This window comes from Choloepus didactylus, chromosome 1 (genome assembly GCF_015220235.1).
Source record: "Choloepus didactylus isolate mChoDid1 chromosome 1, mChoDid1.pri, whole genome shotgun sequence".
NCBI lineage: Eukaryota > Metazoa > Chordata > Mammalia > Pilosa > Megalonychidae > Choloepus > Choloepus didactylus.
The window spans coordinates 729,121-755,705 of NC_051307.1; the positions used below are offsets into that span (position 1 = coordinate 729,121).

Consider the following 26,585-nt stretch of genomic DNA (forward strand, 5'->3'; position numbering starts at 1 on the left):
GAGGATAACAAAGTGGAAAATTTTATTTGGTAAAATCACTGACACAGACGTAGCTGAGAAAAACCCGGGCAGGAGTGGAAATAAACCTAACCGGTGGAGCAGACCTTCATTAGGATGCAGACCGAATTGCTATCTTGAGGAGAAGGAGCTTTGAACGGTTTTGACAAACACCCCTTCACACGGCGGTGGGGACTGGAGCGTCCAGTCCGAGCCCAGGTCTGTAGGGGCGCAAGGCAGGGTTAGCACCTTTTCTCTGGGGGTCTGAGGGGATGCGGTGTTGATGCCGGTCAGCATGGACCCGCCGGGGAGGAGCAGGGCCGGGGTTGCGGACCTCCCAGCCCCAGGCTGGTGTTTAAAAGTCCTGAAGGGCTTGGCTTCCCCCAAATGACACAGAAGCCAGCCTCACAGGAAGCAGCCAGCACAGCGGGTGGTGGTTCCAGGGTAAGCGACTTAAAGGAGGAAGCCAGGTCAGCGGCCGGCCTCTGAGGAAGGAGAACGCAGCCATGGGGGTTCTGAGCCGGCTGCTGGGTCGGCCCTAAAGTAGGCAAACGGGGCGGGAGTGGCGGCCAGCGCGGGAGGCCGGAGCACAGCGCCCCTGGGAAGGGCAGGCGGGGGCTCAGCGCACAGGACCCAGGTCTGCGTGTCGCAGTGTTTCAAGCTTTTCTTTATAAAAAACCTAATGGGGGGATTGGGAAAGTTCCCGTCACATCTTTACTTCTTTAGAGCACTGGGGGAGCAGGGGAGGGGCCCAGTTGCCAGGCACCCTGGCCCAGGTTAGCCCAGGCTGGCCCAGGTTGGCCCAGGCTGGCCCAGGTTAGTCCAGGTTAGCCCACGCTGGCCCAGGTTGGCCCGGGTTGGCCCAGGTTAGCCCAGCGCCACCTTTCTGGAGACGGTCTGGTAGAAGACACCACGCAGCAGTGCCGGGTAGTCGGGCACGCGGAACAGGTGCCGCTCGCCGAAGGCCACGTCGTACTCTGCCGCCTTGCCGGTGACCAGGACGCGGATGTGGGGCTCGTTCACCTGCCGGCCCACCACCACCACGAAGAGCTCGATGCCCGCCTGCTGGGCCTCCTGCACGGCCTTCTCGATGGCCTCGGGTGTGGCGCCCTGCGAGTTGCCGTCCGAGAACAGCAGCACCCTCTTCTTGGCGGCGCCCGACGAGGCCTCGCGGTAGAAGCGGGTGACGTAGCGCAGGGCATCGTTGACGTCGGTGGCCTCGTTGAGGAAGTCCAGGGCGTCGACGGAGCTGGCCAGCACCGTGTAGTTCTGCAGGAACTGCAGTGCCGCCCGCTCGGGCTGCTGCTGCCCAGTGCCGCTGTACTGCACCACAGCGACGCGCACGTCGTGGCTGGGGTCCGTCTTGCCCGCTGTCAGGAAGCGCTCAGCCAGCCGCTTGGCGAAGCGCTTGGTGGTGTCGAAGTTGTGGCTGCCCACGCTGGCCGAGCCGTCCAGCAGGATGGTGATGTCGGCTGGGGAGGTGAAGGTGACTACGGGGCGGGGGACGGCCTGGACGTCAGCGCAGAGCCTGGCCCGGCCCAGGCCCACCCACTGTGGGGAGGGGCCCCCAGACCCGCCTCCAGGCCACCCTCCCTGGCAGTGTCCCCCCATCCCAGCTGGCAGCACCACCTCTGCACGCCCCAGCAGCTCCTGGGGCCAATACTCACTCGGGCAGGTGTAGTCCGGACATTTCTTATCTGTAAGAGAAAATCCCTGTCTGCGCAGGCCACGCTGGGGCCACCCCCCTCCAGAGCCGCCCTAACAGAGGGCCAGGGCAGTCCTGACCAGCCCAGCGGGTGGCCAGACAGAGCTGTGGCCACCGAGAATGGGGGCCTGAGGCTCAGGAACGAGGAGGGTCTGTGGGTTGTGCGGCACAAGAGGTGCCCACCTTGGGGCCTCGGGCCAGAAGCCCAATGTCCCCACGCCAGTCCCCTGGGGGGTCACTGCCCGTCAGGGGGTGGTCTGGGTCTGACCCCGCAGACCCCTGCCCCCAGGCGTGGGTTCAGGCGTCACCTGGACGCTGCCCTGGGTGTGCGTGTGCGGACACAGCCCTAGGACATGGCGGGGTCTCGGTGAGGGCCCGCGGCCTGGCAGCCTCTCCTCCCGCCAGGTAGAGAGTGGTGGCAGGTGCCGTTTCCACACATTTCCGTGCGTCTGGGAAGTGGCAGTGGCGGGGGGAGGCCACCGCACCCCGCATCTTCATGCTCCCGCCCCCCCGGGGGCATTGCCCGGCCCCCGCGTCCCCCGCATCCCCCGTGCCCCCACCGTGCGGCCCCCACACCCACTTATGCAGATCTCGGCCGTGACGTTCTTCAGGAAGGCGTCCTCCAGCAGCTGCGCGTAGTTCTCCTTGACCAGCGAGATGCCGGGCCGGCCCTGGGGTGACAGGCCTTGGCAGGAGATGACGTTGAGCTGGTCAGAGCCAGCAGAGAAGCCGAACACGTCCTTGATGCCCACGGAGAACACCTGCACGGGGGGCAGTTGCGGCTCACACCCCAGAGGCCCCGGCTCAGGGCGCAAGGCACTGGGGGCCCCCACCCCCGGCCTGAGGGCCCCCGAGGAGCTCAGGGACACCCCCCACCTGGACGTCAGCGCCGCAGAGCACGTTGAGGGGCGTGGTGTCCCTCTGGGTGTCCGAGCGCCCGTCTGTGATGACCAGCGCTATCCGGTCATTGGCCGTGGGCGGCAGCAGCTGGTCACGGGTGTACTGCAGGGCCTCCCCAGTGAATGTGCCCCCCGCCATCCACCGCAGCTTCTTGATGGCTCTGCGCAGCGAGAGGCCAGTGAGGGCCGGGGCTCGGGGCTTGGGGCTCCTGGGGGCTGTGTGGGGTGGGGAGGGGTGGGGCGGAGCAGAGCTAGAGTGGGGTCAGGGTCCGGGTCAGGGGTCACGGTCAGCACCACGAAGGAACTGAGGCAGGGTGGGGTAGGGCGGGAGTGGGGTGGGCCTGGGGCTGGGGACAGGGCTGGGCGGGGTGGGGGCACCCACTCCTTCAGCTCCTGAGCATTCCTGATGTTGGGGTCCCTGAGGTCCACGTGCTCCTGCATCTGGTTGTGGCTGTACTGCACCACGCCCGCGTGCGACTGTCCCGGCTCGAACTGCAGCCGGGGAAACCGAGGCCACGGTCAGGGCCCCACTACCACACCCCACCAAGGTCCTGGGAAATGCCATGAACGGGAGCAGGGAACCCGTTGGTGGGGGAGGGTCTGCCCTGAGGGACTGAGGGGCCGAGGCCCAGCCCCAGCCAGACTCAGGGCCGGGAGACAGCACCCCGGCAGGAGGCCCGGGGGCCTTCCAGAGGCTTCTCCAGGGGCCATGCACAGCCTGAGTGCTGAGCAGGCACCTCTGAGCCTCTGTCCAGGGTGTAGCTGAAGACCAGCCAAGGGCTAGAACAGGGGCCACCCCGACTGAGGACCCCTGGCCCTTCCGAGAGACCCTGGCCCGACTGAGGACCCCTGGCCCTTCCGAGAGACCCCTGGCCCGACTGAGGAGCCCTGGCCCTTCTGAGAGACCCCTGGCCCGACTGAGGAGCCCTGGCCCTTCCGAGAGACCCCTGGCCCGACTGAGGAGCCCTGGCCCTTCTGAGAGACCCCTGGCCCGACTGAGGAGCCCTGGCCCTTCCGAGAGACCCCTGGCCCGACTGAGGACCCCTGGCCCTTCTGAGAGACCCCTGGCCCGACTGAGGACCCCTGGCCCTGGTTTGAGGACAGGCAGCCCCCAGAAGCTGGGCTGGAGGTGGAGGCTGCACTGGTTCGGGCTGTTACGGACCCAGCAAAGGCCACATCCTTTGAGCCACCCTGTGTGCAGACCTGCTGTGGCGGGGCCTTTTGATGAGGTTATTTCAATTGAGATGTGACCCCACCCATTCAGGGTCCTTTATTAGAGTCCTTTATGAGGATAAAAGGCAGAAAAAGCCCAGAAAGAGAAAAATCTCCCAGAGAAGCTGAGAAAGGCGGCCACTGGAGCCAGAAGCTAAAACAACGAAACCCGGGAGCGAGGGACCAGCGGACGCCAGCACGAGCCTTCCCAAGTGACAGAGGAGCCAGGAACACCAAGAAGGTGTCACCCTGTGGGTGCCTTAATTTGGGCGTTTTCACGGCCTTAAAACTGCATTTGTAAACTGGTGAATCCCACTGTAAAGGCCAGCCCGTGGCTGGTGTACCGCGTGCCGGCAGCTTCGGCAAACCGGAGCCGGGGCTCGTCAGGCCGCCGGGCAGCGGAAGACTCAGGGCCGCCTCGACGCGCGTCCTCCATCCCCCGAGAAGGGGCCGAGGCCCAGGGCGCAGCTTCCCCGGAGGTCAGGTCCTGTCGCCTCCGTCACGAGGACACGGCCCCTCCGGCTCCCTGACAGCCCCTACCGACCCCCGGGCCTTCCCGGGCCTTCCAGGGACGGGGCCTTTGCGTCCGTGGGAACCGCCCGCCCAAAATGACGGGGCCTGAGGCCGCCACGCATGTCTGGAAGGCCCCGCAGCCCATCATCGCAGCAGACTGCGGGGGGCACGCACGTCTCACCCTGAACAGACCCCGAGCCTGACCCTGCCTGACCCTGGGCTCCACACCCTGGACAGAGCCTCCGGCCCTGGGTCCGGCCCTGGCACCTCCGGCCTCACTGGGAGGCGGGTGACCCCTCACCTTGACCAGCTCGTCCCGGCTCAGCCGGTCGATGACCTTGACGATGAAGTCCTTGGCGATCTCGAAGTTCTGCAGGCCGATGCTCTCGGAGCTGTCCAGCACGAAGAGGAGGTCAACAGGGCCACACTTGCACTCTGCACGGGGACACCGGGACAGGGACGGGGTGGCCAGGCAGCCCTCAGGCCCCGACCAGGGACCCCGGAACGCCGCCTGGGGTAGCCAGGGGCCCTTGCTTTGCCTGCCCCCAGCCCTCCTCTCACGCACCCACCCCACGTGGCCGGGGCCTGCCCAGCCCTGCTCCACCACCCCACCCAGGGCCCGCGGGGGTCAAGGGACAGGGCCGGCCCCAGGCTTTCTGCCCCTGACCTGCGGCTGAGTCTTGGTGTTACTGGGGAAGGAGGCCAGCAGTCCTGGACACAGGGACGGAAGGAAGGGACAGAGGGAGGGAGGGAAGGAGGGAAGGGGACGGGGAGTGGGGCGGGGCGGCTGGCCGCGCGGAAGGCCGGGGTGCCCACTGGGACGTCGGAACTGACCCCCTCCCCCCGCACCCGCCATGGCCGTTCATTCCACATAAAAGACAAAAATATATGAGAACGTTTCAAATGAGTTAAAAAGTGAAACTCACCACAGCAAGCTGGGAAAAGAGGAAAAATAGGAAATTAAAGTGCTGTCAAGACCCCGTGCCACGACAACTGGAGACACACAGCCCCCGCCGGCCTCCTTGGACCCGTCCTGGCCGGGGTGCCCTGGGTGGTCGGGGTCGGCACAGTGGCTGGGCAGGTGGGGGAGCAGCCACCCAGGCCTCGCCCGCGCGTGAAGCACCCCCACGGCCCCCCTGCAGAGGGGACCGGGTGCCCCCTCCTCCACGCAGACCCCGAGCCTAAAGGGGGGCCCGGTGAGGGGGCGCTGGGCGCGGGGCAGGAGGGGCTGCTCGTTTGCCTGAGCAGTTCCAGAGGGTCAGAGCCACTCACAGCACATCTTCATTATGATGTCCAAGATCTCACACTCCTGGGGAGGGAAGGGGCATCACTGAGCCACCCGCCCCTGCGGACCCCGTGCACCAAGGCCCCCCCAGCCCTGGGCCTGCAGGAGGTGGGTGCAGGCAGCGGGGACCCTCCCCAGGGCGCCAGCTCTGCACCTGGGGGCCTCGCTCCAGGGACCTCACATGGCGGCCCCCCTCGGTGGTCACACAGTGGGGTCCGAGGAGCCCCCAGAAGCCACGAGCAGGGGGTGACAGCCCCACCCCTCCCAGGTCTTGGGGGCTGTCTTAGGGGGACTCCTGGGCCCACTTACGTCTGGTCCCGGGGGTCCCATGCGTCCTGGGGGTCCCTGTAGAGAACAGATGAGAACAGGCTCTGAGGGGGAGGGTCCCCACGGCCCCTGTGCTCCTGAGGGGGCCTGTTGCAGGTCCACATCCCAGGCTTGGCCTTCGAGGCACCCCTCACCCACCTTCCCTTCCCCCTCGGCCCCAATGTCCCCCCCGGGAGCTCTCTGTGCGGGACACGGTCACGCGGACCCCAGTTACGCGGAGGCCGGGCACAGCCGAGGGCACCGTGCACCACTCAGCCATGGCTCGCACCGCCAGGGACGCACTGCTGCCCGAGTCCTCACAGCCCCCCGGGCCCCACAGCAAGCCCCCGCCCAGGGCCCGCGGCCGCCCAGGCTGCACCTCTGGAGCTGGGCAGCGGCTTTGCTCCGGCTCCTCGGCCATTGCCCTCACCCGGGGCCCTGCGCAGAGACCCTCCCCAGGGCAGGCCTGCCGGGCTCACCTGGGGGCCCTCAGGGCCCTGGTAGCCCTTGGCTCCTTTGGCGCCACGTGGGGAGATGTCGTTGTTCTGGAGGAGGACAGCATCGAGTCACAGACGCGGCACCGGCCTCTGGACCAGCCGGTAGCCATGTGCTGCTCGTCCAGCGCACCAGCCGCCTGGGCAGTGCCCATGCCCGCCCCTCACCCACCGCAGGCCCCGGCCCTTCAGGCTTCAGCCGGGCCACCTCCCACCCCCGGGAGGCAGAGCCTTGGAAGGGGTGCCCCAGGGGGCAGGGCCTGGAGCCCTGACCCACACTCACATCCTCTCCAGGATCCCCAGCGTCGCCCTCATCCCCCTTGAGGCCAGGGTAGCCTTTTGTGCCCTGCAGGGGAAGGGGAGCCGCACGTGAGGTGGGCACGGGTGGGTGCACTGGGGGGTGCAGCGAGGAGGAGGCAGTGTGGTGGCAGGTGGCCCCGTGGGGAGGCACGTGACTGGGGGCCTGTCACTAGGGGCTGGGGGCTGCAGCCCCTGATTCCTGAGGAGCTAGACCTCTGGGATGGACGGAGGCCTGTGTCCCTGAGGTGGGCCTGGCCGGCACCTGTCCCCCCATGAGGCCCACATGAGGGCTGAGTGAGCCCCCAGAGATGGTGGGGACCAAGGGGCTTGCAAGCCTCCTCGTTGCTCCCCTCAGGCCCCCAGGACCAGTGTGTGGTCATGTGGCCAAAGACCCCCAGAGACCCCACTAGCCCTGCCCCAGTCTCTCCAGAGAAAATGGAGGAATGACCAGGGCCCCGCTCAGCAGGATGGCAGCCAGGCTGAGGGTGAAGGGAATCTGGAAGGGGCCAAGGGGCCACGCTGGGGCTGGGGAAGTCACTCAGCTCTCCTGGCTTCTGCCTGGGGGGGTGGGGGGGTGCATGCACATGTGCACCCCCCGCCATCGGACACTGCAGGGGGTCACCTCAGTAACAGGCCTGGGTCTTCACAGGCATACGCGTGACCTGATGGCATGTGCACACAGTGTGCATGTGTGTACGTGCACACGTGTGTATGTGTGCATGGTGTGTGTGTGTATGTACAAGGGGTGTGTAAATGATGTGTATACACGTGTGTATATGTGTGCATTTATGTGCATGCATGTGTGTGCACCACATGCAGGAGTTTGTGTGCATAAGGTAGCATGCACTTGTGTGCATGTGTGTATGTGTGCATGATGTGTGTGCATGTGTATATGTGCACGTGTGTATGTGTGCATGTGTATATGTGCACATATGTATGTGTGCATGGTGTGTGCATATGCACAAGGGAGTGTGTAAACGATGTGTATACATGTGTGTATATGCATGCATGTACGTGCATGCGTGTGCACCACACGCAGGAGTTTGCGTGCATAAGGTATGCAGGCAGTTGTGTGCATGTGTGTGTGTGCATGTTTGTGAGCCTGTGTGTGCACATGGGCCTCTGCAGACATGGCTGGACAGGGCGGGATGGGGTGCGTACTTACATTTGTCCCGGGCGGGCCCCTGTTGCCTGGATACCCCTGCAGGTAGAAGGCAGGATGGTCACCTGGTTCTGACGGGGTCCCCAGGGCCGGGAGGAGCCCCTCGTCAGATCCCTGGCTCAGCCCCTGCCCGAGAGCATCCCGGGTGGTGTGGGGCTGGCCCAGGGCACTTACAGGGAAGCCAGGGAAGCCGTCGGTGCCATTTCCAGGGGGGCCGTCTTCACCCTGTGGAGAGAGCAGCCCAGGGGCACTGTCGCCAAGTGGATGGAGGGGTCTGGGGCCCTCAGTCAGCGCAGGAGTATGCCCAGGGCCTGCCCCCCAGCAGTCACAGGGCAGGGGGCCCCGCTGAGGCTCCTACACAGGGAGCCCTCGGAGGTGTTGGCAGTGTGCAGGTGGCTGCAGGGACAGTGGCGGAGGACACTCCTTGTCCAGTCACTGTGGCCGGTACCATCCGCGAGACCCCCAGCAAATCCTGCAGAGCAGGCCTGGGTGGCCCCCCACCTCCTGAGCCGGGGCCCTGGCCCTGCACACCCCCTCTCTCCAGCCCCGCCTTGGCTTATGGCCTCTGAACGGACCGGCTCAGCCAGGCCTTGCACCCCCGGCCGTGGGTTCTGGGGCCGCCCTGGGGCAGGTAGGCCTGCGTGGCCCTGGGTCCCACGTTGCTCCCTTCCCAGCCCACAGGACCGACTCAGGATCCCCGGACTCAGCGGACCCCATGGGCCAGTGTCTGTGGGCTCGGCCCCCCATGCCGTGCCCCAGCAAGCAGCCCGGTCCGGGACGTGTCGGAGGCCACCCCCAACTTGCCAGGAGCCTGCAACCCGGATGGCCTTTGCCGCCCCCACCCCCCACCCCCGCCCTTGCTTGCCAGCCGAGCTGGGTCCTGCCCCGCAGCCTTGCCTGCCTGTCCCACCTTCCCCAAACAGCAGGGCCCTGGGCCCAGCCCGGCCTCCAGCCCTCTGGGCGCTGCTCTCCCTCCAGGCGCCCCTCTCCTGACACCCTAGAGGACGGCTGCGGGGACACGGCACAGCCTCACTCACCCTCTCGCCCATCAGCCCGGGGTCACCGGGGGGCCCTGCGGGTCCAGGGGCGCCTCTGGTACCCTACGGAGAGAGGAGATGCAGCTTGGGGAAAACCAGGTGGGAATTGTGGGGTGAGCGAGTGGCCCTGCAGGCTTCTGGGCACAGAGCTGCTCTTAGGACAGTAAAAGGGGCCTTACATAAAATAAAGTGTTTTCTCGCCTCAGTGTGGTGAAGATTTTGAAAAGATACTTAAAAATGATACCCAGTGCTGGGCAAGCACAGCAGACCTTGAAGGGCCGTGAGCAGGTGCTGTGGGGTGGGAGGAGGGGCTGGGGGTCTGTGGGTGGGGCCGTTTAATGGGCGGGGCTGTAAGTGGGGGCGGGGCTGTCATGATAGTGGGTGGGGCTTGGGTAGTGGGTGGGGCTGCAGGGCCGTGGGGGTCGGCAGGCGCCCCGAGGTTCCCGGGGTGCCTGGGAGGGGCCCCGGCCGCCGCAGGCCCAGCGATTCCACCTCAGGGAAGGGGCCCAAGGGTGCAGCGGGCAGGGGCCGAGGCGCAGGTTATCTGCGGAACTGGGAAATGCAAAGGGCCCAAAAGCTCCAAAAGGGGAGTTGGGGAAACAAAGCTGCACCCCAAGGTGTGGCTATTGTAAGTGCACATCCAGAAGCTCTGAAAAATCCTGAAGGTTTTAGGAAAATGCTCTTAATGGGGAAAAAAAGGAAACATGTGAAGCCAAATTTGTAAGGCATAATTTATGAAGGAGAAAAAACAGAAATTGGGAAAAAAACAGAAATTGGAAGTAAACACAAAATGTTCATAGTGGTTGTCTCTGGGAGGTAGAATTTCAGGATATTTTAATTCAAATATTTTGCATTTTCCGGATTTTCTAAAGCTGCCTGTGTTATAAAATGAAACAAAATGTGCAGATGGGACGAAGAGGGCGGCTTCTCCAGGGTTGAGAAGGGGGCAGGGTGGGGACAGAGGAGGCGTTGGAGGGCTCAGGGCCAGGGGTGGGCAGGGGCCACTTACCTCAGGCCCCGAGGGGCCCTCGTCACCCCGGTATCCTTTAGGTCCGATGGGGCCAGCCTCGCCCTGCAAAGACATGGGCTGGTCAGATCCCAGCCTGCCCCCTCGGCCTGAGCCCTCCTTCCCCAAGGCCCCTGGCCCCTCAGTCCACCAGGGGGTCAGTTACAACCCGGTCATGTCCAGGGGCTGGGCTCGGGTCCGCAATCTCTTCTGTCACCTCAGTGGGCACCGGCTGCAGACCATGAAGCCCCCCAGATACCTCGGCCTCAGGACTTGGCCAGCCCCTGTGGCTGGACACAGCCTTCTCTGTGCAGTGGGCAGTGTGGGGCCTTTGGGCAGCCGGAGCCGAATGCCACGTGGGCGCTGAGAGATGCTTAGGTCCAAGTACCCTATTCACTTTGGGGGTGCAGGATCCTCCCAGCCATGTGTGCTTTGGTTTCTCTCAGTCAAGAGAGAACCAGCTTCTGGGGGCCTGAGGCACAGGGCCCATAGTAATGGGGGTCCAGGTGACCAGCACAGTCAGGCCACGAGCCTGTCCCTGCAGCTCTGCCCTGCCCCAGGGCAGCCCGGCCCTGAGCCGTGAGGTGGGGGACATGTGTCCCAGTCCCTGGCCCTGGGGGAGGATGCCTGGCACCCACTCTGCTTCTCCGGCCCGTCCGGGCCCTAGACCTCGCACAGTTACTGTTAATCTGGCAGCATGATGGGGTGCTTTCTCCCCAGGCACGGAAATTAAAATGCGACTTGGTCTGCAGCAGCCCCTCCACCCTCCACGGGGCCGAGACCCACTCCTGCTGGAGTGTCCCGTGCATTACAACAGCTCCCCTCATTCTGGCTCTGGCAGGTGAAAAGTCACTTTGACCCTAAAACTAGGCCACCTGCAGGAGCACAGGCCAAGCGTGGCAGTCGGAGGCATTGGCATCCGAGACATCACAGCGACGTCTGATGTTAAATGTACTACAAGGACCATGATAATTGTGGCCCTCAGCATCGAGGACAAGACAGGTGACACAGGGCACCTGGCGATTCCAGAAAGAGACAGACATAGCTAAAGGAGCCTAGAACATGGCGAAGATGCAATTTAACCACAGGGAGAAAGACGGCTCACACAGTAAATGTCCCGTGATTGCTGCTCGCTGTTCACAGAGAAGCCCACCAAGAACCCACCCCACCTCTAACCCGTCAACACAAGTTCCACACGAATCAAAGATCCAAGCATAAAATACAACAAAATGGGTACTTTTCAATCTTATAGACGAGCAGGATGTTCTAAACAAAAAATGCCACAAAGTCAAAAGACAAACTTAAACAAACCTGTAATGTGGAAAAGAGCCTGGACACACCGTGAGAAACGCGGGATCCAGCGGAGGCCAGTGTGGGCACACGACACTCGCACACAGAGATGTGCAAACCAGACGCCCCCCCCCCCCGAGCAGGAAACACAGACCTGCGAAGTTTGACAGCATCCAGTGTGGGTGAAGTGGTGGCACAGTGGCCGTTTTACAGTCTTCAAAGGAATGTAAGTCCTGGGCATGGGGGGCGTTCTTCCTGACATGGGCAAGAGGCCTGATGTGGGGCCAGAGCCCACCAGTGTGGGCAGGGTCCTGGGGCTCCACTCCTGACATGCTGGGGGGATCAGCAGTCCTTGCAGCGGGGCTCTGCATGGTCCCCCTGGTGTGGCACTCACCTGGCCCCCACCCTCATATCGTCACCTACACTGGGGTGGTCAGTGGTGCGAAGGAAGGAGGAGCAAAGCCCCCACCCTGGTAGCCAAAGTGACATCAGCCTCTGCTCTGGATGCTCAGGCCCAAGGCAGGGCTGGCCTCTGACTTCTTCACCCAGCTCCCCTCACGGGGCCACGCAGTGAGGCTGGGTGGGCTCAGCCAAGACCCCCTGAGAGGTTGGCCTGCATCCCCGGGGCCAGGGCAGGGCACAAAAGGAGTCACTCCAATTTCAGGCACCCCAAACCCAAGGTATGTGGACTGGCAGGGAGCACTGTGACTAGTAATTCCTTGCAGAGATTTCAGAGTCATAAAGCCGATCCTGGCAAGAGGCTCTGGCAGAAATGTCTCTCAGCAACAACAGGCAGGAAAACACACAGACCAGCTCAGACTTAAATCTTCCTGGAAGCAAGCGCCTCTCACATGAGCTGGAGAGGAAGACTCCATCTAAGGCCAGTGGGCAGAGCCAGGCCACTGCCTGGAACTCTGGGCCCAGGGGGCTGGCGGGGGTGGAACGCTGACTCCAGGTCCAGCTTGGGCAGACACAGCATCTCGGGGTGTTTCTGAGGCTCTAGGGCCCCCTGCACTGGGGCAGCCTACACCCTGCTGGGGTGTGAGTCTCCCAGAGGCCTAAGCCCATGTCTGCTCCCCATGGCCTGCAGCACCCTCAACCCTGTAGGGAGATGGTGGGTAGAACTGGGGAGCCAGCATGCACTGGACCCACCCACAGGAGCTGCAGCCAGGCACAGCTCCCACATCCCCAACCAGGACACAGGCCATGGGGAGAAAGGTGGAGGTGCACACCGAGAAGGGGAGCAGGGACAGCAGAGCAGTGAGCCAGCTGTGAAAAGAGCAGCAGAGCATGGGAGCCTGCTGGAGGGCAACAGGCCACGCTGGGAGCTCTGGCTGCTGCACAGGTGACTGCAGAACCCAGAGGCTCTGCTGAGAAACAGGGACTTCTGGATCCTGCAGCTCCCCCAGGTATTAAAGGAGAGAGTCCAAAGAATGAGCCTTCCCTGGAGGAGACAGCAGTTATCTGGCATCTGCAGGAGAGTGCAGCTGTTGCTAAGAGCCAGCTCCCTACTCTGATTTCATAAACATCAATAACCTTTCACATCATAACTTTGTTTCCTGAGCAGACCAGCCTGAATGTCAGGCCAGATGTAACTCTAATATAAATTAAAAATAATTTCATCCTTAATTATTTTTAAAAATTGCTCATTTACCTGCTCATTTACTTATTGTCTGCCCCCCCTCCCACTAGACTGCAGGCTCCTCGGGGGCAGTTCCTTCTCAGGGGGAGGGACAGTGCAGGCAAGGACACCCCCAGGGGCTGACCCAGGAGATGGACAGGTGGACAGATGGACATGGATGTGTGCTGATCCCAGGGGCTGGATGGACAGATGGACATGGATGCCTGTGTATGTTAAGTAATGTACATATTAAACTATTACAAGTTTGAAGCTGAACTGATAAGCTAAAATGTATATGATAAACTCCAGAGCAACTACCAAAAAAAAAAAGCCCTCAAAAATATACTGAAGAAGTCATAAAGAAACTGCAATGCTACATTAGAAAAATTCACTTAATTCAAAACAGAGAAGCAAAGGAGGAGTTGAGTAACAAAACAGACATGAGGCACATAAAATGTAAAATGGTGGATGAAAATCCAGCTCTATCAATAAAAACATTAAATGTGAATGGGTTAAATAATCCAATCAAAAGGCAGACTGTCAGACTGGATAAAAATACACGATCCAACCCTATGCTGTGTATACGAGACACAGTCTAGATTCAAAGATACAAATAAACTGAAAGTAAAAGAGTGGAAAAAAACGTACGATGCAGACAGCCACCCCAGGAAAGCTGAAGGGGCCACCCTACTATCAGACAAAACAGACTTAGAAACAAAAAATTTTACAGGAGATAAAGAGGGACGTGTCATAATGATGAAAGGGTCATTCCATCAGGAAGGTGTAACAGCTTTGCACACGCAGGCACCGAATACCTGAGCAGCAAAATACAAGGCCAGAAACTGACAGTGATGAGGGACCGGGCAGTTTGACAACTGTGGCTGGAGACGTCAATGCCCCTTTCGGTAACAGAGAGCCCCAGTGTGCAGGGGATCAACAAGGAGACAGAAGACTTGAAGAACCACAGGGACCACGACCCAGCGGACGCCACAGAACACCTGCCCCCACGAGAGCAGAATGCACTCTTCTCAAGGGCACGCACAGCACTCTCCAGGATGGACCATGTGCTCGGCCACTCGAAACGCTGTCATGCCCCGCTCTGGATGTGGGACTACTAATGGATGCTAAAACTAAAGGGTCCACTGTCTGTGCAGCAGTTTACGCCATATCAAACCCCCACCTGGGTGGGTGAGGCGGGTGGGCGAGCTGCCCAAGACTGCAGTGGACACTGGGCAGCTCCCACTGCAGCCGGGCCGCCCAGCTCCTGTCCAGGGCTCCCTCAGGGGCCTGCCTTGCAAAGAGCAGCTCAACTGCCATGGGCCACCTGGACCCTCCAGCCAGAGGTCAGAGGACCCGTGAGCTAATGGCGGGAGTGGCCGCAGGGCCTGTGGCATGGGGCAGTGGGGCAGGTGCTCCCAAGAGGGAGGAGCTGCTCTGCTGCGACACAGAGAGCCAACCAGGGCCAGTGCCTGGAAGCCCCCCAGCCCCGGGGCAAGGCCAAGACCAAGGCACGGCGGCCTGTGAGACACAGACACATTTCCAGGAACCCAGTGACCAGCCTTTCACCTGTCCTCGAAGGTGAGGGCGGGGAGTTTACACGGAGTCACATGGACAACGCATCTATGCACAGCACCCCCACGCTGGGGTCCTGGAAACCCGCTCTCCCCCTCCTCACCACCCCACAGTGCGCGGGCTACAGAACCCACCCACCTTTGTCCCCTCCCCACAGGCTGGTGACAAGTCCCAGGTGATCTGGGAGCCATGGACCTGGCAGCCCTCCAGCCTCGCACCCTGCAATCCCCTCCACCGGCCTCTGACCCCGGCCCTGGCCATCTTCAGGACCCCTCTCTCAGGGCCCTGAGCCCTTGTCTCTGGGTCCAGGCAGCCTCCTGAGGGGCTGGGTCCTGCAGGTGAGCGGCGGAGCCCCTGGGCACCACCGGGGCAGCCCCCGCCTTCCCCGAACCACACCCGGACCTGCCCCTTGACCCCTGGCCTCCTGTAGCTGCTCCTGCATGGACACCCCTCGGTCTGCCAGACCACCCCCGAAGAGCCCTGTGCTGTAACAGAGGGAATGCACAGCACACGTGCCCCCCTGCAGCTGTGCAGAGCATCTCAGGGATGGGGCTGGTGTGGAGGCAGCCCCCAGCCCCCCAGCCCCCCAGCCGGCTCCTTACCGGGTCTCCGGGAACGCCAATGGGGCCTTCCCTGCCCTGGTCCCCTTGGGGTCCAGCTTCACCCTGTGGGAGATGAGTGTGGTGAGCACAGCCTTGGGGCTGCAGGCCTGGTGGGCTCCGGGCATGAGCGGCCACCAGCCCATGGGCTCGGGCTTCCCGTGGGCACATGTGTCATCTCTCCTCCATGCTTTGCCACAGACATGACCTTAAAGGACTTGCTCTTTGCTCAGAAGCCCAGTCAGGAAGGCAGCGGCCACCCAGGGCCTGAGCTCTCCTCCCGCCTGGCCTCAAGGCCCCCAGGACCCAGGGGAGCCCAGGGACCAGGTTCCATTTCCTGAACTCAGGGTGGGGTTGGAGAGGACAAACACACGTCAGCTTCAATGTGCCTCCCCAACGCCTCCACAGGGTCATGGGGTCGGGGACCCTCTGGGGACTTGGGGACATGGTTCAGAAAGCTCCAACCTTCCTTGAGCCAGCTCTCCCCACGGAGGCTCGGCCCGGGCAAAGCCGCCTTGCCCTGCTGGGAGTGAGGCCAATGGGGACAGTGGGTCCGTGGAGGGTGAGCCCGGCCCGTGGTCACCACAAGAAACCGTGTGGCCATCCCTGGGCAGCACCCGGGCCAGGGTGTCCCGTCCTCGGGGCGCTGCCTGCAGCGGGCAGACGGGTGGGCCTGGCCTGCATCCGAGGCTCCTGACTCAGCTGTGATGAGAAACATTCCTTCCTCCCCACCCGGCCCCCAGCCAGGACCTCGCCCCCCAGGACAGGGGGTGGGCAGGGGACTGCCCGCCGTGTCTCCAACGCACAGCACCGAGCCTGCCCGGCTGCCTCCTCTGGGTCCAGCGAAACTTTCCCAGTGAGTCACAAGCTGGAGGGAGCCCTCCTTGGTGCCCATCGGGGCCGGCGCCAGCTCAGCGAGGCAGCGGGACAAAGGGGCCCCGGCCTGGGAGAGATCACGTGCCCCCAACTGCTCGGGTCTGACCTAGCACACCCCCTTTCAAAACTCCAACAAAGGAAAATTATTCCCAGGAAGAGGCTGGGGGAACTGCAGACACCGACAAGAGCCCAGCAGGTGCTGGTGAGGGGACTGGCTAAGTAAACGCCGGGTCCTTCTGCCACGGGCAAAACCACGCAGCCAAACTGCCCGTAACCCAGGACCCCGGCAATGGAGACCCTGGCTTTTGGAGGCTGCGGGAGTCCTGCCAACCCCTGCGGGGACGGACAGAGCCGGGGGGCGTAGGGACACATGCCCGGCCCAACCCAGCCCCACTCCTGGGGGCTTGCTGCCGGTGCCAGACCCCGTGAGAGGCCCAGAGCTGCGGCCGGGCTCTCGGTGGAGGGGGACGCGTGGGGCCCTGGCAGCCGCTTCCCCGAGCCGGGCCCTCCTGGGAGTCAACTCACCGGGTCGCCTCTGGGGCCCCGCACGCCGGGGGTCCCCCGCGGGCCTCTTTCTCCAGGACCACCCTGAGAGGAGAGAAGCGACGGAGGCTGGGACCCCTGCCGCAGCGCGGCGCCACACCCCCACCCCAGCAGGATGCCCCAGGATGGGCTGCCACGGCCCCAGAGACCCCAGACCCCACAAGTGCCCCGAGAGCCCCTGACCACCTGCCATGCCACCGGCCACAGCATCACGGCGCCACCAGCACCACCAGTGCCACCGCGGCCGGTCTCGGGCAGGGGCTCTCAGGCCCGGGCCTGCCCCACAGGGGCTTGTGGGGTCATCAGCGCTGGCTGCCACCCTCCCCCTCTCCGACTCACCTTCTCTCCGGGGGCGCCGTCGGGTCCCGGGACCCCCTGGGGGGGCGGATGGGACACGTGTTAGCGCACAGCAGGCAGTGGCCTCGGCCGAGCAGGAGACACGAGGGCCCCGCACTTACCTCGTCCCCGGCTTCTCCTTTCTCCCCAGGGGGGCCGGGCTCTCCGGGCTGGCCCTACGGGGGAGCAGGTGCAGTCAGGGCGCAAGCGGGAGTTGTAGGGGACTGCTGGCGAGGGCTGCAGGGCTGTGGGGCTGCGGGGGGTGGCGGGGGGCAGCGGGGGGCTGCAGGACTGTGGGGTGGTGGGGCAGTGGGGTGGGACAGGGCATGGGGAGGATGCTGGAGGGGGTGTGAGTGGACACTACAGGGCTGCACGGTGGTGGGGGCTGCTGGGGTGGGCCCGACCGCTCACGAGGAAGCCCGGGTCCGCCCGGGAGCGCCCCGCGGCCGGGGAGGTGCAGCCGGGGGCTTTGGGCTGCAGGCGTCCTCACCTCCTCACCGGGGGGCCCCGTGCTGCCCTGTCTGCCCGGCTCCCCATCCGCTCCTGGTTGGCCCTGGAAGCATCACGGGGTTAGGGGGCTCGGCGGGGCCTGGGGGCACCTGGGCTGGTCCCAGAGGATTGCATTGTCCCCCAAACTTCAGGCCACTCTCGGAGCAACACTGCAAGGACCCCCACCCACATCGCATCTCTGCATGAACCCAGCTTTGCTAACCACCGGGTGCAGCCACATCCCCGCGCACGGGAGGCACAGCCCGGGCTCGGCAGGTTGGTGGATCAGCAAACGCGGTCCCCGGCCCTGCCAGGCAAGATGCCAAAGCCAGTTTCTGCAATTCCAGGAAATCTGTGCCCAACCTTTTGGGATTGACCTAACGTGGCTTTTCCTTCATCTTTCCTAACACTTCCTCTTGTGAAACCTCAGGAGAAAATTACCAGCCCCGGAGAACTCAGCTTTAGGTCAGCCTCTGAAGAAGCCTTTCTTTGTGCTGCCTTTTCTGCGACTCTCCTTACATTCAGACTGAGTTTTACACGACAGACCGTGGGAGGGAAACCGAACCCCAGGCCCCCGGGGCGCGCGCAGTCCTCCCTCTGCCGCCGCGGGGACAGCGGACCCTCGACAACGCGGCCACGGACGCCCCCTCGGTACCGGCGGCCCAGCAGTCACCCCAACCTGTGCCACAGTCCTCTCCCCCCGGCGCCCTGGCTCACCCTGCTCCCCAACCGCGGGGTGGGAAGTTTCTGATCTAAGTCTCGGCCGGCGAGAGAGGCCCCCTGCCCTCCCAGCCCCCAAGGGCCTTCACGTCACCCACCTTTTCTCCTTTCAGTCCAAACGGGCCAGGGTCGCCCTTGGGCCCAGGAAGGCCTTGAATGCCCTGGAAAAAAGACAGCCCCGGGCACTGTGACAACATGCAGGGGCGGCTCCGGCTCCCCCACAGACACCCCAAGTCAAGGCCTGGAGGCAGAGCCCACGTGCAACCACAGGGCGCCTCGTTATTGTTGCAGAAAGCAGCATTTGAGCCGATTCTCGTTCCTGCAAGCTTATGGCTCTACCCATCACGAGAAAACAGACACTCACATCGAATCCGGGTGAGCCCTTGCAGCCGGGCAGACCTGGGTACCCCGTTTCCCCCTAGAAGAAGAAAGGAAAGACAGGACTATCAGGTGGGCTCCTCGGCCCCTCCCGGGAAAGGCCACCCTGGTCAGATGCTCTGAGCTTTAGGTGGGTGGCTTGGGGTCCACTGGGACCTGGGGCTTGGCAGAAAGCATCCACAGGAACTTTCCCCTGCCTTCCACACCACCTCTGCCCAGGCCACCCCCATGACCCTGCAGCTGCCCACCCCACCCCTCTGCTAACCAGGGGCCAGTACCTGGCTCCACCCACAGCCCCTGGGCTCGCCCGGCCTCCCACTGGCCCGGGGTTACCTTCATGCCGTCCACACCATCGATGCCTCGCAAGCCCTTCTCCCCCTGCGCAGCGTGGAGAGGAAGGAGAGGGTCAGACAGTGTCCGCCAGCAGCCGCCCCCAGGGCAGAAACCCCAGCCCCTCCGCACGCACTCACCTTGTAGCCCTTGGGTCCTCGGGAGCCCTGTGGGGACAGGAGGGGAGCGTGAGAAGGGAGCAGGGCCCACCGCCCCCCACTCACTGGGTCCCCTGGGGTCTTGCCCAGAGCAGGACACAGGCCATCCCACGTGTGCCACCAGTTTCAAGTTGCCCCAACCAGAAGGAGCAGCGTCCACTATAGAGAATGACGTGGACGAGGGCCAAGGAAGGAAAGAATCAGGAGACCCGGTCTGAGAAACAGCTCCTGGGCCTGCGGCGTGCGTGTCCTTGAGCAGCCTTTGGGGACCGTTGCCCCATTGCCGGGCGGGTGTGCTCCAAAGACCAAGCTCACGGGACCCAGCTCCCAGCCAGCTGCGGGGTCCCTGGCTCCCAGGGTCAGGGAGGAGGGTGAGGGGGCCGCCTCCCCCAGGCCCCTCACGACAGGGGTGCAAGCCAAGTCCCACCACCACTCCAGGGGCCTCACAGCAACACGGGGAGGGGGTGTTATTGCCATTCAGGTGAGAAGGCCCCTGGGGCTGGGGCGGCTCAGCTGAAGATGGGGGGGACGCTCTGCACCCAGGCCGAGACCCCCAGGCATGCTGCGATGCTGCACTTGCAGAGAAGAAGCACCCCGAATTGGCATCTTACTCACCTTCTCCCCACGACTTCCTTTTTCTCCCTAAACACCAAAATAAAAGAAGAAAGCAACAGGATTGGTGGCTAGCAGCTGGGCCAGGGAGCAGCTGGGCTGGGGAGAGGCTGGGCAGGGGTCTCCCTGCAGCTCAGCCAGGGGCGGGGTGCCACCCACAGTGGGGTGGGGGACGTACCTTCATGCCTTGGTAGCCGACAGGGCCGAGGTCCCCAGGCTTTCCCTGCAGCGCAGAGGAGATGAGTCAGACCCGGATGGGTGGGGACCCCACCCCAACCCCCTGCCTCCAGGCCTGAGCAGCTGCAGAATCTCGACTGCCAGACACTGGCAGCCTGCCCCGCGCCCAGGCCGGACCCCCACCCCTCAGGCCGGCATCTGTGGGAGCACACAGGTTCCCTACAGGAGGCTGGTAGGCTCCGGGAGGGGTGGGGGGACGACACTGCATGGGCAGGAGCCCCTTCCCTGGGGGGAGTCCTTGGCAGACATGGGGGGCATGGCAGACCCCATCCCAGAGAAGCCCCCAGCTCTGTGGTGTGTGTGGGGGGTGGAGGGTGGTCAGGCCGGGCAGGGGAAGTGGTCACTCCCTCCTAGTCTGGACAGCCCTGCAGTAAAGACCCCACCTCCCACCCCCTCCCTACCCCCACTGAAGTCTCCAGGGTGGGGCCCTTGGGAGGGGTCCTCTAGGGTGCCCAGGAAGAACTGAGGATGGGGCTGGCAGTGGGGAGACTGGCTGCAGGGAAGCAGTGCCTGTGACTCGGCCTGTGGTGCGGCCCCCTGCCCCCTGCCCCACTGAGTGTCTGGAGGCCCCTGGGGGTGGCCACGCTGGAGGAAATGGGGGTGTCAGTGCCACCTCCCAGCCCTCACTGTGTCCACAGAGACTGAGCCTTCAGGAGGGTCGGTCATCCAACCCCACACCTGGACACCAGCCATTGATCTGGAAGCTTCCGTGGCTGGGTCTAAGCCCCAGGTTTATCTCCCCCCACCCGGCGCCTGGCACTTACGGGGTCTCCGGCGTCTCCCTTCTCTCCCGGGAGGCCTGGCTTCCCTCGCTCTCCCTGGAACACAGAAACAGGCCACGGTGGGGGACAGCGTCCAGCTACTTCTTAAAAGCCGCAACAGGAAGCCCCCCTTGCGCGCAGAGTGGTTTTCAAGAAGCTATTTCGTGCCGTCTTCAGACTCGCGTGGCTCTGAGGCGGCTCCGTCAGCGTGGCCTGTCCTGCAGTCTGACTGCCGAGCCCGTGCGTCTGCTGGGTGGTGGCCGTGGCCGCCCATAGCACAGGCCAGCTGGGCCGAGGTCTCCGGTCTTCCCGGCCCCTGGCCATCCTCCCCCGGAACCTGGGCGAGTGCTTGCCGTTGACAACGTTGGAAACGTCTGCAGTTCGTCATCCCTGGCTGTGGGCCCCACTTGCAACCCTGCTGGGTCCCCAAAGGCCGTTGCTGCCCGTGGCCCCGCAGACCACGCCGGTCCTCGAGCCCGGGAGGAAGGCCCTGCCATGCCCCCGCCCCGCCCTGGACACCCCCCCATCCAGCCCCGGACTCCCCGCTCCCCACACCCCAGGGCTGTACGCTGTGGGGACAGCCCTCCTGACCCATCCTCAGCTGCTCACCTCGTAGCCGGGGTCGCCGGGGGGCCCGGGAGGTCCTCTGGCAGGCTGCAAGACACAGGGCCCCGTCAGCCCCAGACAGCGCCTCCCGGGGCCCCCCCAGAGGGCTTGGGGCAGCCGTCCCCCTACTCACCTGGCACTCGAAGGAGCAGCACTGGGGGGTGTGGGAGGGACAGAAGCAACAAGTCAGAAGGCTCGGCTTGGCTCAGAGCCCCGAGGCCCACCTGCGCCCAGGTGGGATCAGGGAGAGGCCCCCTGTGGGTGTCCACCCCGCCCAGGGTCAGTGGTGCTGGGGTGCCCTGGGTGGGGGCTGGGCGGGGAGGGCTGCGGGTGGGCTCTTACCACTTGCTCCACATTGTTTTTCTGGAAAGTGAAACAGAAAAGTTGATTAATTTCTATTTACAGCCTCCGAGTGCTCCAGGGAAAGGAGGGGCGCCGAGGCGGGCAGGGGCCTCACGATCATGTCGGCGATGGTGTCTATGGTCTGGCTGATGACCGCCTCCGCGTCGCGGCTCTGGCCCCAGTCGGCGGCCGTGAAGTTGCGCCGGTACGTGTGGTCCGTGGCGATGATGCTCAGCCGGGGCTCCTGGGTCGGGCAGGACCGGAACAGCGGGCGGAGTTGGGGTGATGGCCCCAGAGCAGGCCTGCACCTTGGGAAAGCCCCCCTCCCGGGGACAGCCCCCCTCCCGGGGACAGCCCACCTGCAGGGGAATAGCCCACCAACCCAGGGAAAGCCCACCTCCTGGGGACAGCCACCTGCCCTGCCAACCCAGAGCGTTCACTGACACCCCCGCCCCCTGGTAGCCCCCTCCGGGTGTGTTCTCTGCCCTGGGCAGGGGCAAGGGGGGAGGTGGAGCCTCAGCCAGTGCCGGCTTGGCCTAAACATTGTGTAGTCGGGGCGTGGGGGGGGGGGGGTGCCCTCTGCAGGCCTGCGGGGGTGGGCACAAAGCAGCCCCCGGCCCCCACACTCCTTGCTCTGGTGAAGCCCCCTGCAGTTTTCTGTGGGGACGGGGGCAGGGGTGCAGGTGGGCTCCTACCAGGTGATCAGGCGTTATGGCCACAGAGAAGACTTTGATGCCCAGGTGCTTGGCCTCATTGACGGCGTCTTCCAGGCCCCCGCACGGCTCCTTGTAGCCCTCCAGGGGGTGCCCGTCCGTCACCACGATCAGGTACTTGTTCTCCTTCAGGTGGGAGCCCCTGCAAGGGCCAGCTGTGAGCCCCCCGCCCTGGCTCCCCCAGGCCACTCGCACCTCGAAAGCTCAGGTCCCCCTTGAGCGGGTCGTGAACTGCAGAGCGGGGGGTGGGGAGGCCTGGAGACCCCTGGGGAGCCCAAGTGCAGCTCTGCCAGGCGGCCTTTAATCTGCTGCATGTGGAGCCCCAGTTTCTCCTTGGTCCTGGTTATAAATTGGGGTTCATCCCTCCCTTCCTCCCTTCCTTTTTCAAAGGATATTAAAACAGAAAATAAAGTTTCCTGGAGTCACATTTCCCCAGAAATGATTTTGGAGAGTGTGTATACACCCAGGAGAGAGGGGCACGAGTGGGTCCCAGCTGCACCCACTAACCTGAGAGGGACTCTCCCTCCCCAGGTGCCACATGACCCCACCTCACTGGGAGGTGAGGCGACGAGGAATTAACCAGGAAAGCCGGCTCGGCCAAATTTATTGATAAATCGTTTCAATCAAAAGGGCACCTTTGATTGTTGTGGGAAATGGATGTGATGAGCAAATAGCGGATAATTCACAGATTGCCTCAAATGCAAATGGCCCTCCATGCGGAGCAGGGCATCTCCTCAGAAAGACTTTAGGGTAAGAAGAAAAGGAAAAAGCCAGAAAATACAGACAGCTCAGGACAACTCATCAGAAGCATGCTTTTAGGACACAGCTACGTGCTTGTTTAGGATGGACTCTCTCTCTCTCATTCTCCGTCTCTGTCCCTCTGTCTCTCTGTCTCTCTGTCTCCCTCTTTCCCTCTGTCTCTGCCTCTCTCTGTCTCTGTCTCTCTGTCTCTGTTCTCTTTTCCTCTGTCCCTCTGTCTGTGTCCCTGTCCCTCTGTCCTTCTGTCCCTGTCTCTGTTCCTCTGTCTCTGTCTGTCTCTCTCTGTCTCTCTGCCCGTCTCTCTCTGTCCTTCTGTCTCTCTGTTTCTGTCTCTCTCTGTCTCTCTGTCTCTGTCTGTTCATCTCTCTGTCCCTGTCTCTGTCTCTCTGTCCCTGTCTCTGTCTCCCTCTCTCTGTTTCTGTCTCTCTCTGTCTCTCTGTCTCTGTCCCTCTGTCTCTGTCCCTCTGTCTCTGTCTGTCTCTCTGTCTCTCTCTGTCTCTCTGTCTTTCTCTCTGTCTGTCTCTGTCCCTCTGTCTCTGTCTCTCTGTTCCTCTGTCTCTGTCTCTGTCTGTCTCTGTCTCTGTTTCTCTGTCTGTCTCTCTCTGTCTCTCTCTCTGTCCCTCTGTCTCTGTCCCTGTCTCTCTGTCCCTCTGTCCCTGTCTCTGTTTCTCTGTCCCTGTCTTTGTCTCCCTGTCTGTCTCTCTGTCCCTCTGTCTCTGTCCCTGTCCCTGTCCCTCTGTCCTCCTGTCCCTGTCCCTCCCCCTGCCCTCCGCCTGGGGGTCCCGGTGCCCCCGGGGCTCACCCCACCAGCAGCTCCTCCAGGCCGCGCTTGATGGCGCAGTCGGTGTAGGTGCCTTTGCCGAAGTACTTGACGGCGTCCACACTGGCCTTGAGCGCGTCGCGGCCGTCGGGCATGCGGGTGAGGCCGCGGATGATCTCCACCTCGTCGCTGTAGTGCAGCGCGCCCGCGTTCCACACCAGGCTGCGGTCGCAGCGGTAGTACCTGGGGGGGGCGGACACCGCCGTTCACGGACGGGGAAACCGAGGCAGGGCGAGGCGGACGCGCCCCACGGGAGGGGCGGGGGTCCCCGCGCGGAAGGCCCGGCGCGCCCCGTCCTGCGGCCTCGTTCCTGGCGGGAGGCTCGGGGCGGCCCAGCAGCGCCGGGCAGCGCCGGGGCGGGGGCTGCGCTAAGGGGACCCCCACAGCCTGCACAGAGGCCCTGGCCCCGCCCCTTCCCCGCCCCCCGCCCCGAGGCCCCCAATGGCCGCGCCCCCTGCCCCGCCCCTGCGCCGAGGCCCCCAATGGCCGCGTCCCCGCCCCTGTCCATCCCCGCCCCTCCCCGCCCCTTCCCCTCCCCCCTGCGCCGAGGCCCCCAAGTGGCCGCGTCCCTGCCCCTGCCATCCCCGCCCCTTCCCCGCCCCCTGTTCCGAGGCCCCAATGGCCGCGCCCCCTGCTCCTCCCCCTGCCCCGCCCCTGCTCCAAGGCCCCCCAAAGGCCGAGTCCCCGCCCCTGCCATCGACCCCCTGCCCCGCCCCTGCCCCGCCCCCTGCTCCGGCCCCCAAGGGCCGCGCCCCCCTGCTCCGCCCCCTGCCCCGCCCCTGCTCCGAGGCCCCCAATGGCCGCGCCCCCTGCTCCGCCCCCTGCCCCGCCCCTGCTCCGAGGCCCCCCAATAGCCGCGTCCCCGCCCCTGCCATCCCCGCCCCTCCCCGCCCCTTCCCCGCCCCCTGCTCCGAGGCCCCCAATGGCCGTGCCCCCTGCTCCGCCCCCTGCCCCGCCCCTGCTCCGAGACCCCCAATGGCCGCATCCCCGCCCCTGCCATCCCCGCCCCTTCCCCGCCCCTGTCGGCCCCCGCCCCTGCCCCGCCCCCTGCTCCGAGGCCCCCAATGGCCGCGCCCCCTGCTCCGCCCCCTTCCCCGCCCGCTGCTCCGAGGCCCCCAATGGCCGCGCCCCCTGCTCCGCCCCCTTCCCCGCCCGCTGCTCTGAGGGCCCCAACGGCCGCGGCCCCGCCCCTGCCATCCCCGCCCCCTGCCGGCCCCGCCCGGGATCCCCTGTGCCCGCCCCCGCCCACCCGGGAGCCTGTGCGGACCTGTGGGGCCAATGGAAGAGGGAGTGCCCACACCCCAAACCCAGGGCTGAGCCCCGTTTGTCCCACTCTGAGCATTTCTGCTTCTTGAGAGGATGGTCCCTCAACCCTGGCGCCCCACCCATCCTGTCCACCCCCCAGCCCTCTCCCCATCTCTGCCGGCTCCTCTCCCCATGGCCAGTCCACCCTCAGCCCTCCCAGCCCTCTTCCCCCTTCTTGATGCCCCCCCCACCAGCCATCGGGCCCCCCACCCTGTGAGCACCCACGCGGTCCTGAGGGGGGCTCTGACCAGCCCAGCGTAGGGACAGCAGCCAGGCTGGCCGAGGGGCAGCCTCTCCAGCCACAGGGCAGCAGGCGCTCAGTGCGTGGAGGGACGGCCGCGCCCCACAGGGTGCATTCGGGGTGCCCTGAGCCCCACATGTGCCCGGCTGATGGGACACACCCTGACCCAGAGAGGGCACCCTGAGCAGCCCCCAACACACTCCCATCCAGGGGAGCCTGGAGGCCGCGGGCCCGTCCCCGCCATCCCCCAGGGCCCAGCAGGAGCAGGAGAGGAGGTCCCGGCCCCTCACCTGTCCCTCAGGTTGTCGATGAAGCGCTTGGTGAAGGCCTTGACCTTGTCCACCAGGGCCCCGTACGGCTTCAGCCTCAAGGCCACGCTCTCGGAGGTGTCCAGGACGAAGAACAGGTCCACGGGGCAGTCTGTGGCGGGCCGGGAGGACGGGGCATCACGGCCTGTGCCCGGGGGCCCCTGCCCAGAGGTCCACGCCTCACCCCTCCCATCCCCCCGGCCACGCACCGCTGCCACCCCCCCGGCCCACGGCGCTCACACACTCGCCAACACCTGGAGATAGGAACCAGGGTGGACACGAGGGACCCCGCTGGCGTTTCTGCAGAATCCCAGCGGCTGGGACTCAGAGCACCGTCCCATGACCAACCCCCGGGGGACAGGGATTCTCGGCGCCCTTGACAGCTAAGGCGGTTTCTCATTAAGTTTTCAGGTCAGAGTCGCAGCTCCCGGGGGGTATCCTCTCCAGGTAAAGGTGTGCTCTGCACAGGTAGCCCTGCTCCTTGGTGGGCATCAGGCAGGGACCCACGTGGCACTAAGTCAGCTAAAGGGGGACCCCATTTGGCCCATGGCAGCAACCATCACATCGGGCCAGGTTCAGCCCCTGCCGTGCAAAACTGAAGACGAGGCCCCGGGCTGGTTTCCGTCCGCCCCGTGCACCGCCCCCCACCCGCCTGACATCCGGTGAGAGCAGACAGGCCCTGGGGACCCCAGCCCCGAGGCTCTCCTGGGGGACAGCAGGACCCCAGCCACCCGGAACAGGGAACGGAGCCGGGGTCAGAGCACTGTCCCAACGTGGAAGAGGCTGGGGGCCCCGGGCCGTCCCTCCAACTGCCCAGTGGAGGCAGCAGACCCCTCACCTTGGAAGGCGTTGGCCCTCGCTGCGGGCATGTCCTGCGCGGCCCCCCAGCAGGCCTGCAGCAGCAGGGGGAGCAGAGCGTGAGCCAGCCTCATGTCGCCGGCCGGCCTGTCACCATCGACGGGGAGCCGGGGTCAGGGTGGCCGGTGAGCACCAAGGAGAGGCTGCCGTCTGCCCTCCTTCGCCGGATTTACAGCCCAGGACGGAGGGAGGAGG

General features: G+C 64.5%; 1 protein-coding gene across 1 annotated transcript; it reads right to left on the reverse strand.

Moving 5' to 3' along the window:
* COL6A1 (collagen type VI alpha 1 chain) lies at positions 1–26,585 on the reverse strand. Its single transcript, XM_037830073.1, has 35 exons — positions 26,371–26,585; positions 25,515–25,644; positions 23,661–23,861; positions 22,082–22,241; positions 21,502–21,630; positions 21,387–21,407; positions 21,178–21,198; positions 21,048–21,092; positions 20,442–20,495; positions 19,619–19,663; positions 19,444–19,470; positions 18,811–18,837; positions 18,674–18,718; positions 18,327–18,380; positions 18,061–18,123; positions 17,244–17,306; positions 16,876–16,929; positions 16,757–16,792; positions 16,400–16,462; positions 15,002–15,064; positions 9,920–9,982; positions 8,911–8,973; positions 8,048–8,098; positions 7,877–7,912; positions 6,695–6,757; positions 6,397–6,462; positions 5,921–5,956; positions 5,599–5,635; positions 5,253–5,261; positions 4,628–4,761; positions 2,984–3,093; positions 2,579–2,762; positions 2,283–2,463; positions 1,665–1,694; positions 1–1,487 (listed from the first exon to the last, which is right to left on the reverse strand). The coding sequence occupies exons 1-35, from the start codon at positions 26,462–26,464 to the stop codon at positions 865–867; spliced, it is 3,081 nt and encodes a 1,026-aa protein (XP_037686001.1). The 5' UTR covers positions 26,465–26,585; the 3' UTR covers positions 1–864.